We start from the raw sequence: 10,949 nt of genomic DNA, 5'->3' as shown, positions 1-10,949 counted from the left end.
TAAAGCAAGCCTAATTTTGCTTTAAGTGTTATATTAATAAATGTTTCATAGCATATATTTTCCAAATTGCATGATAAAATTATAGTATTCATCCAAACAATATTAAACATTTTATTTCTTTAATAGTATTTGATAAGTGTGAAATGATGAAATCTTCAACTACATTAACATACAATGGCAAGAAATAATAATAGGAAAGTCACGATTCCCAGAACAGCTGAGGAGGTTTCATTCCAGAGAGACTAATTTTTGTCATGACCAACATGGCCATTCTAAAACAACGGTACTAAGGAAGAAACATGAAAACTTTATTTTCTCAGATTGTTAAAAGGTTCAGAAGAGATGCTGGGCAGGCATGAAGGAGAAAAAGGAAAGCTACCACAACTGAAAATGAAAGTTATTTTATGTAATAAATCAAAGAAATTACTACAAGGAAACAAAGTAGACCCCAAGAGGTATTAAAAGTCAAATTGCAAGTAATCCTAGGCTGATACAAGGCAAAAAGAAATGGGACAGTCTTGGGTATGATGAAGTTTAATTTAAAAAGATGCAGCAAAGTTATGCACTGTCAGGAAATGATGACAGAGATGAATCCAGAAGATACCAAAAATAGATGGGTAGGTTCTTTTTGGGGGGGGCAGGGGGAATCCAAGAAGGAAATCTGAAAGCTGGCCAGTTTGGGAACACTGTGGCCTGCAGGCTCTCTGGTTATCATTTGCCTCCTCTCCAGGCCGCCAGGGAAGAGCACTGTAAGAAATGTCCTTCTAAATCCAGACAGTCAGGCAGATACACACACACACACACACACACACACACACACACGCCAACTAACCAAGACCCTTAAACCTAATCATGTATTCCCCAAGGTCAGAAATACACTACAGGAAAAATGCAAAGGACAATTCTAATGTTGTTTTTATTTAAAATTTTATTGAAACCCCCTCTCATCCCCTTACAGCCCCCTAAGTGAAAATGCATGTAAAGTCTAACCTTAGTGGTATTTTTAAAAAATTATTTCTTAAATCCCTGAAAATGTGACTTTTGAAATTCAGGGAAATGAAGTGAAGACAGGGTATGCTGAGGACCCATTTTATTTGCCTGCTTCCTGGTTTATTCATGAGCAAGGCTAGACTCAGAAACCTTTCCATGAAATGGGAAGCATGTTTGTAGTGGAATAATGCTTAATATTGACTTCCTCCCTCTCCAGCCCCATGATAGGTAAGGAACAGTTTAAGTGAGGTGAAAAAAGAGCTTAGAAAATTTGGCATGAAGAGGAGAGGGAGAGCTTCCTAAGTTAGTAGGAGAACTCAACAGGTTACCAGAGTTTCCCTGTGTTTAGTGAATGCATTGATGTAAAGAGCATCAGAGTCTCTTCAGGTGCCCTATAGTTCTGTCATTAGTTTCCTTATTCAACTATTTCCCTGCTATGTCCTGCAGAGGAATTTGCAAGGCCAGTTTCTCTTGCCTATGTCTAGGAGGAACTGGTCAAATAACAGAGTTTTCAACATCATCTTTCACCTATAGGTAGTTGGGAGTGTGTGTGTTTGAGACTGGGAGTGGGGTGGTAACAGAACAGCAACAAATGCCTTAATGCCCTTTAGTGTCTTCTAAAAATTGGCCCTTAGAGCAAATCCTATGTAAATGACCAGTATTTCCTCATCTTTCGGGCCACTAATTCTTAAAGTATTACGTAAATTTAGAAAAAATTATCCAAAGGTACTTCACACTGAATAAATCTAGAATGTACTTAGTTCAAATATTTAGAAAGAGCTTTAACGACTGTCATTCATAAATACTCTGTTGTGAATTAGAGTATAAAAACAGAACTCTGCTTATTAGTTAGTAATTGGTTGATAGCTGTCCACTCTCTGCAGAAGTGTTTCTGAATATCCAGGGGAATAATATCTGAAAAAGAAAATTTTCTTTTAGATACTTGTAAAAAGATTTAGCACAGTAGGCACAAAAGATTCAATATAAGATATTTATCTAAATTAATTCTAATAGTGAAACCTCAAATATCTGAATAGTTAAGCTTTGTGCATAAGGTTAGAGACTACCAAGGAAGAGAACACCAATTTACAAGACTGTGCTAGATAAAGAGCAAGACATGTAAGAGTTATGAAGTGGCACAGAAGGGGCATTTTTAAAACTAGATATTTGGATCCAGTGATAGTATTTTATTACAAAGATTATTTTTATTATGTTAAATGACTGATGTTGATTTAATGATCATAACTAATAGGTTTTTTCATAAGTTAGACATTACTAATTGATGTCTGCATTCTGATTGCCTTACAGATTATTCTCACTGTATGTCTTAATCAGATCTGGTCACCCATAAAAACAAAAATTTCTGGGAGTATAATTCACATTAAAAAACTATTTAATAAATGGTTTGCAAATATCCCATCATACAAACTTAGGAAACTAGTCATTTTCATTGATTTGGGGGAATCTAAAGTACTAAAATTTATATTTATCATTTGAGCATTTTATAAAATATATAGAAGTATTAGATATATTGATTAATGCATTATGGGATGCTTCATATCTATGGAAAGAAATTACATACACATAAAAGTATGTCAAAACTTGGCAGGCATTCTAGAATATAATAAACAGATAAAAAAATCTAAGCATAATTTAAAGTTTTCCAAAACACTCAAAATAATTAAACTTCCTAAGGTATTCTTTCCAGATAAAATCTAATGTTCAAGATTTGCTTTGACTTTGCCATACCTGTGCTTGACTTAAAAACTCACAATTTATATTACACTAATTTATCCTACAATTTGTCAAGTGGAGGTGGACAAAACAGAACAGTATTTTCTCAATAGTGTATTTATAGGCATAGTTAAGCAGACACATACACACATACATAAAAAGTTACCCAAAAGATGCTTCTCCTTGAAAGGCATCCTACCCTTGAAAAATATGTCCTTCAACAGTGGGTCTCTTTCAAGTACTCTTACACTGAGGAAGTCAAAACTGTTCCTCTCTCTGAGTTAGCCACAAATTTTAAAACAGGCCTCACCTTCCTAGGCCTGATAAATAGGTCAGATACAAGATAGGTACTTCTTATAAATGGTAAGAAGTAGATTTAGAAAAACCAAAACTTAAGAAATTGTGCTATTTCATGTAGTAGCCACTAGCTACATGTGACTGCTGAGCATTAGAAATATGGCTAGTGTAACTGAGGAACTGAATTTTTATATTTAGTTGTAATAAAAATGTAAAAACTAATCCTGAGAGAGAGAGAGAGAGAGTGTGTGTGCACATGCCCATACACATAAACGGTTGTAAGGGAGGGGAGGAAGAGGGAGAGAGAGAATCTGTAGCAGGCTCCATGCCTAGATCATGCAGAGCTCCTCATGACCCTGAGATCACGACCTGAGCTGCAATCAAGAGTTGGGCACTTAACCCACAAGCCTCCCAGGTGCCCCTGGATGAAACTTTTAGGTGTCTTTGGAACAACTTGTAAATCTACTATAAACGTTATACAATTCAAATACAGATAAAATATTTCTAATAAAGTTTAGCATCTGAATTGAAATGAACTGTATATGATAAAATCCCTACTAGATTTCTTTTTTTTTTTTTTTTTTTTTTTTTTTTTTTTTTTTTTTTTTTTTTTTTTTTTTTTTTAAAAATTTTTATTTATTTATGATAGTCACAGAGAGAGAGCGAGAGAGGCAGAGACACAGGCAGAGGGAGAAGCAGGCTCCATGCACCAGGAGCCCAACGTGGGATTTGATCCCGGGTCTCCAGGATCGCGCCCTGGGCCAAAGGCAGGCGCCAAACCGCTGCACCACCCAGGGATCCCTCCCTACTAGATTTCAAAAACTTAGTATAAAAAAATGAAATAGCTCATTAATAGTTTTTTATACTGATTTCAATATAGTCGAGGCAGAGATCCAGAAGACAGAGGAGTTCCAAAAATACCTTCTGTCTGTGGAATGGGCCAGGATTAGAACTCAGGCCTTCTAGTCCAGAGGCCCTTCCTGCTCATCACACCAACCACCTTATTTGAGATCTTTAAAGTTTACTAAAACGGCAAGGCAATATGAAATAATGTTTAGGCTAGTAACAGCTGAAAGAATGTATTCACTGATAATCTGTCTTTAAAGAATAATTAGTTCTAAAATAGTCACCAAGTAGTTCCTGAGAATTATATGATTACAAAAATAAAACCATTTCAAGCTTATATTTGTCCATTTTCATTGATAATGTTTCAAAGATTTCTATAGAACATTTCTAAATTGTATAGAACCTAATGTTTTAAAAAATATAATAAACATGAAAAGTCAGCTAATCAGAATTCTTCATGATAATTAGCCAATTTTTAAAATAAAATCCCAGATCACAGAGTGTGAGGCTAAAATTTTACAATGGTATTTTCACAAAGCACCAGATTAAATTCTAATGTGACAGAGTTTTCATTTTTCCCTAGTGTTCTGTAAAGTAATTCTAGAAAGGAGTAGAAAGAAGATTTCTATTCCAGAAAGTACCTTACCGCCGGTTAATTCTGATAGGTCATTCCATTTAGACCCCTTTGGCTTTTTAAATTTTTTCTATAATTTTATTATGTTAGAAAATTACATTGAAAGTTATTTTAAACTTATATAAAATAGCATTCTTCCTGAAGGGAAGAATGTATGCAAATTAACTTAATTTTTTTCTCAATAAAAGATTTTCATATTTCCTTCACTTACTGGTTTTACACATATTTTATATAACCTTTTTTGTATATTATTTATATATTATATACAGTAGATATACATTTATGATATGCTACTCCTTATATATGTTATTCTATATTAATATCTTTAAAGCTAATTTATTAGAACTCTCTTGGTCAAGCAGTTCTCATAAACCTCACAAAAGTGCATGAACTGAAAAAAAAAGTGCATGAACTGTACCTCTGGAAAGAATTTACTAGAAGAATATATATGTATAGAAAACAAACCTTAATATTAAATAAGATTATTTTTATGCTTTTACAATGAATGTTACTATATATATTAAAGACCACTGATATTAAATAGGAAAAAGTATTTATATACCCTATATAAATTACAAGATTTAAACTCTGTAATTTATATTCTCTAATATTAACTAGGGAAAATAAGAAATGAATGTAGGATTAGACAAATATGGGTAAATATGGTCTTTAATTCTGAATATTTTATGGGCATTTTTCAAGATTCAGTTGTTTAAATCATTCTATATTTTCTTGGTAACTTTGCTTTTATTTCTTTTGGGTTTAGTGGCATAGTTCTTCTTTAGGCTTATAAAGACCGAGGCTTAGGTTTAATGCTCTGCAAATCAACCTTATTTTAAAAAATTAATCTTCAAAAGAACTTCCTGCTATATTACGATGAGGCACCTGCAGATCGCAAACATTATTTTTTTTAATAGTAATATAGATAGTAACTTTCTTTTTGCCATTCAACATCTCTTTTCTATTTATAATACTCCTATTAATATAAATGTGAGCTTAGGGCAGAAAAATAATATGCAGGGAACTATGAAAATCAGAATCTGTAGGCCCTTTCTAAATCAGTTTAACATTAAAGATTGTTAATTTAACTTACTCTCTGTATTTGGGTACTCTTTAGTGTTGGATTAGTATAGATATGTCTCAGATCACATTCCAGTTTGATTTGGAGATGTGTGTGTCAATCAGAACATTATTAAATTGAGGGGGGAAAAGATATCAAGAGAAAAGTAAAGGTATACATTGGTCTTATGTAGTATTTTAAAGACCACATTTTAACACAGTGGATATAAAATCTAGATTTGAAAACAGAAAAACTATAATTTTGAACTACTCAAAGTCCATTTTTCCCACCTTACTATTTCCTCTGGGTAACAGTTGTTAATACTGTTGATGTATTCTTGAAGGAGAGATTCAGGCTCTGCTTTTATCTCTTGAACCTTTTTAAGTCCACCACTTGTTACAAAAAGTCGTCGAGCTTTGCTGTCATGTGGCAGTACCTTGAAAAGTTAAGCACATGAAAACGTCAGCTTTTCTTTTCCAAGTACGAATATTATTAGTGAAAAGAAATAATATATCTGAGGAAATGTAAAAGAGAATTTATGTCCTATATATCTGTAACAGAATGAGCCTAAGTTTGCTGATGATTAGAAGTAAAATGTAGCCTTTTAAAAAATATATTTGCTTTTTATGTTATGGAGATGAAATAAAGGCAATGAACATGAGCAAAGGTAATGGGGATCCACTCACATATGTAAAAGTAAAGCAGTGTCCCTCCTCTGCTTACACTCTGTCAGGGTCTCTCCACTACCCACAAAATCAAAGGCAAGTTCCTTCAGCAGGCACAGAGGGCCTTTTGTGACTCAGGTCCTAAATCTCTCTCCAGCTTTCTTCCCCCTACCAGTCTGTAGGCTAAATTTCACTTCAGTAAGCTCAACAGATACATGCAGGGCCATTTCTTGCCTTTGCCTTTGCTCTTTCCTCTTCCCAGAATGCCCTTCCACGCTTCACACTTCTCCCCACATTTATTTGGCTCTTATTCATCTTTGAAGATTCAGCTCAAGTATCCCCTCCTTTAAGAAACTTTGTTTGGGACACTCCTACCCTCTTATCCCAGGATGAAGTAGATGACTTTTCTTCTCTTGTAGCATTCTGTTGAACCACTGCCAGTGCACTTGCCACATAATATTTTAACTATCAGCTGCTATGTCTGTCACAAATAAATGCCATTGAAGACAAATGATATATTCACTCGTTCATTTACTCATTCATTTATTTCTCTAGTGCTTGGTGCCTAAAAGATGCTCAACAAATGTTTAACAAATGAATGGACATACTAAAGAGTAAGCAGAGAAAGAAAATTGAGGAGATGATACAAAGACAAGAAAAATCAGAAAAGTAAAGGAATCAACAAATCCAAGAGAAGATTTTGAGAAGCAACCAATGAAAACTTTAAAAAGTCGCTGGATTTGACAGTGGATGTTCATGTGTTGAGATGAAGGAGTCAATGGAGATAAAGAAATAAATTATGCAAGACAACAATGACTGGCCAGACAAGAAAGGTCCTGGAGAGAGGGCGGGTTTGCATTATGGGAATCCCTGCTCCCTTCTGTAGTCATTGCTATGCTCTCTGACAGAAACACCCTTTCTTTCCCCCTCCATTCTCTCTCTTTCTTCAAAGACCAGCTGTATTCCCTTGTACTTCCTGCATTGAAGTCCTCTCTGAATACTTCAGACTGCATTCATTTATTCCTTCTTAAAAAAAAAAAAAAGTCTACCATGAAATCCAGCACACTGAAGCATTTTCTAATTGTTTTGTCTGGTCTCCCAGGTAGGTTATAAAGTTCCTTGAAGAAGAACTTTGTCTCATTCTTTTTTGTCTATCCTCCAGTGTTTCACAGAGTACTGGGTACATGTAGGCATTTAACAAATACTTAAAATTACAAAAGGATCTTGCTGACAGAATGATAATACACATCAGCTGGACAATAAAAGATGACACTAGTGGAGTACCTGGGCTCAGTCAGTAAGTCTCCAACTCTTGATTTTGGCTCAGGTCATGATCTCAGGGTTGTGAGATCAAACCCAGCATGGGGCTCTCCTCTCAGCATAGAGCCTGGCTAAGATTCTCTCTCTCCCTCTGCCCCTCCCCAGCCCCCTTAGGCTCAGGTCCACTTGTGCTCGCTCTAAAAAAAAAAAAAAAAAGATGATACTAGTGTGTATTTCTAAAAAATGAAATAGCCTACAGCTACGTCTGTTTTAAATATCTTGTTTGGCCTGGAGAGTTTTCATTACCTCCTGTCTCAGACCCCAGCCACACTAAATTAATGTCTTTTTTACCTTCTGCTTTGAATTTTCATCTCCTTCTAGTGCTCTGGTATCCTCAGATTAAGAAAACACAAAATTCTGCCCAAAGCAAATATTCCCAAAGGCACATAAGAGGATATGATATGTGGTACTGTCTTTATTTTATCTTGGCTGGCTAACTTCCACAAACCCCACTGGTTTACTCTAATGACTTATTTTAAACTCAGTTCAGGTTAGTGTTCATTTTCATAGTAAGTTCAATAAAACTAGAATACCTCACTCGGTAGCCTAAAAGATGAGACCATAAAATAAAACTTTCAGAAATAATGTCAGCTACTCATTTTCAAGAGCTGATGACTCCGTAGATGAGCCACTCAGCAACTTACTCCCTCCCCCCTTTAGTCGATCAAACTGGCTGATCACTTTCTTACCTAGTACCCAAAGGGGGAAAAGGTTTGATTATTTTCCTAGAAGGGGACAACAGAACCTAAGTGTCTAATACCCAGAACCATATCCTGAGGCAGCCCCAGCAATGTAAAACCTTCTGCTATCCAGTGACTATGGTGCTTGAGGGTCACCCAAGCTGTTAGAGATCATGGAAGACAGAACTGAAGGCTGTTAGTAGATAGTAGAATCTTTCAGATGTGTACCTGAAACTAGACCTGTTGCAGGGCCTAATATAAAAGTTGTAACACTATATAGTTTTTGTTCATTGTTTGTAGAAATATAGTATACAAATAATGTTAACTCCTTTATATAGCATTATACCTAACTATTCACATGAATATGTGCCCCTCACATTCATTTCTATTAATTCTTTAAGAATCAACCTTAACCACTTCTATGCTTTATTTCTTAAAAGCAACATTTTGGGTTTCTCAGTGGGGGGAGGAGGTTTGAATGCTTAATATGTGCCTGGCATTAAACTAATGTTTATTGCCATTACCTATTGTTATATGTAAACCTATTTACATATAACATCTCATTTAATCTTTACAGTGACCTTATAAAATAGGAACTCTCATTACCCTCATAACCATACTGAGGTTCAGAGACATCAAGACTTTGCTAAAGATATAACAACTGGCAAATGGGAAATCCAGACACCCTAACTCCAGAGCCTGAGCCTGAGCTCATAACCCACTATGGTATGCTACTTCCAAAGACCCCATTTTCTTTTTCTTTTTTTTTTTTTAACATTTTTAAAAAATTTTTATTTATTTATTTATGATAGTCACAGAGAGAGGCAGAGACACAGGCAGAGGGAGAAGCAGGCTCCATGCACCGGGAGCCCGACGTGGGATTCGATCCCGGGTCTCCAGGATCGCGCCCTGGGCCAAAGGCAGGCGCCAAACCGCTGCACCACCCAGGGATCCCAAGACCCCATTTTCTTAAATCAAATCTCCTGATCACAATTTAACCAGCTCTTTATAGCTCAGGGTTGTCACCCTGGCCATCGATAGCTGTGCAGATACACTCATTCTTTCTCAGCCTTTGCTATCAATAGTTGATCCTGCTGGCTAAGCCTACATCCAGCAGCTTGACCTTTCTACCTTACTACTTTTAATCTGCAATGACTAAGAAATATGAAGGCTATATTTGTTAAAACTGTTCATAAAATAATTCAATAAACTCCAAATGACTGTCTGAAAGCATCTCCAGTAAACTGCACGGACTTTGTCATAAATGACTCAGGCAGCTTTTTCGTTTTCTTTACAAGATCCTTTTTTAAAAAATGTTTTTAATTTATTTATTCATGAGAAACACACACACACACACACACACACACACACACAAGCAGAGACACAGGCAGAGGGAGAAGCAGGCTCCATGCAGGGAGCCTGACGTGGGACTTGATTCTGGGTCTCCAGGATCAGGCCCTGGGCCAAAGGCAGCGCTAAACCCCTGAGCCACTGGGCTGCTCTCTTTACAAGATCTTTGCAGTGCTCCCAGATGAGTGAGACTAACATATACCAGGAGAATTACTAAATTACTATCAATATAAATTATCTGTATTATGAGGTGTTTATATATTGGCATACTATTTACTCCCCAAGATCACTGAAAAAGCCAGTACAGAGGCCGTGAAGAAAGTGAGGAAGAAGGAAATGTGAATTATTTATATGTGAATTTTATTAACTTATGTTAATTTTATTAGCCTATGTTACCCCTCCTTTCACTACAGTCAGTGAGAATTAAAAAGTAAAGCCTGCCCCCATCTTTTAGAAGACATTGACCCACCAGAAAAAAGTTAACAAGTCATTTAAGTTTTCTTCCCTCACTTCCAGAAAAGAGAAGTACTTACCTTACTGAACTGTCCAACCACATGCTTCAGAATATTGGGAGGTGCATCATACAGAAATGGCTCAAGGGCTGGTAGATAGGTGCATTTTTGTAGGATATTCTTGATGGCTTTTTTACTCTATTGAAATACAAAGTAAAATACAGACCAAAGTAGTAATTAAAGCTTGACCAAAATTCATACCTCATATTCCTAGAATTTGAAAATGAAATGAATTTCCAGGTCTAATCTGCAGTTTCATTGTTTAAGATAGTTGTCAAAAGGGCAGCCCATGTGGCACAGCAGTTTGGCGCCGCCTGCAGCCCGGGGTTTGATCCTGGGAACCCTGGATCAAGTCCCATGTCAGGCTCCCTGCATGGAGCCTGCTTCTCCCTCTGCCTGTGCCTCTGCCCGTCTCTCTCTGTGTATCTCTATGAATAAATAAATAAAATCTTAAAAAAAAAAAGATAGTTGTCAAAAAAACTTCTATAGGGGGTTGGTTTTATCATAGAATATCCTGCCAGTTGTATCATGTTACATTTTAAAATGTACAATGTATTACTGATGCCTTAAAATAACCCATGAGGAAAGCAAAATTGAAAAGCATAAAGCTATAGACTGTAAATTAATATGTATTATAATTTATTAGTGTCAAAATTCATACATATTAAACTGTGAGATAACCAAGAGGTCCTCCTCCCTAATCAACAAATAGAAAATAGTTTATTGTAGAAAGTCATTATCAAACATTCTCTAAAAGGTCTTATGGCTTATAGGTATATAGTCAGGAAGATTCTATCATATGCATGATGCAGTGAACATTCGCAGATAACGCTGTGGTAGCTCATGGGGAGAAACCACCCC

At 35.8% G+C, this 10,949-nt stretch overlaps 1 protein-coding gene across 2 annotated transcripts in view; it reads right to left on the bottom strand.

The window, feature by feature from the left end:
* Positions 1-794: 794 nt before the first annotated feature.
* Positions 795-10,949, bottom strand: part of SPAG6 (sperm associated antigen 6) — a 67,237-nt gene continuing 57,082 nt past the window's right edge. Inside the window, exons 9-11 of one of the 2 annotated variants that reach the window (XM_041764796.1) lie at positions 10,110-10,226; positions 5,852-5,997; positions 795-1,905 (exon numbers count right to left, since the gene is read on the bottom strand). In XM_041764796.1, the coding sequence (XP_041620730.1) occupies positions 1,836-1,905; positions 5,852-5,997; positions 10,110-10,226 (333 nt within the window). In that variant the 3' untranslated portion in view covers positions 795-1,835. The remainder of the gene's footprint in view (positions 1,906-5,851; positions 5,998-10,109; positions 10,227-10,949) is intronic. The other variant, XM_041764797.1, reaches the window with a different exon arrangement.

This window comes from Vulpes lagopus, chromosome 8 (genome assembly GCF_018345385.1).
Source record: "Vulpes lagopus strain Blue_001 chromosome 8, ASM1834538v1, whole genome shotgun sequence".
NCBI lineage: Eukaryota > Metazoa > Chordata > Mammalia > Carnivora > Canidae > Vulpes > Vulpes lagopus.
The sequence above is the reverse complement of the archived record's forward strand: the minus strand, read 5'-3'. Positions and strand labels throughout refer to the sequence as shown.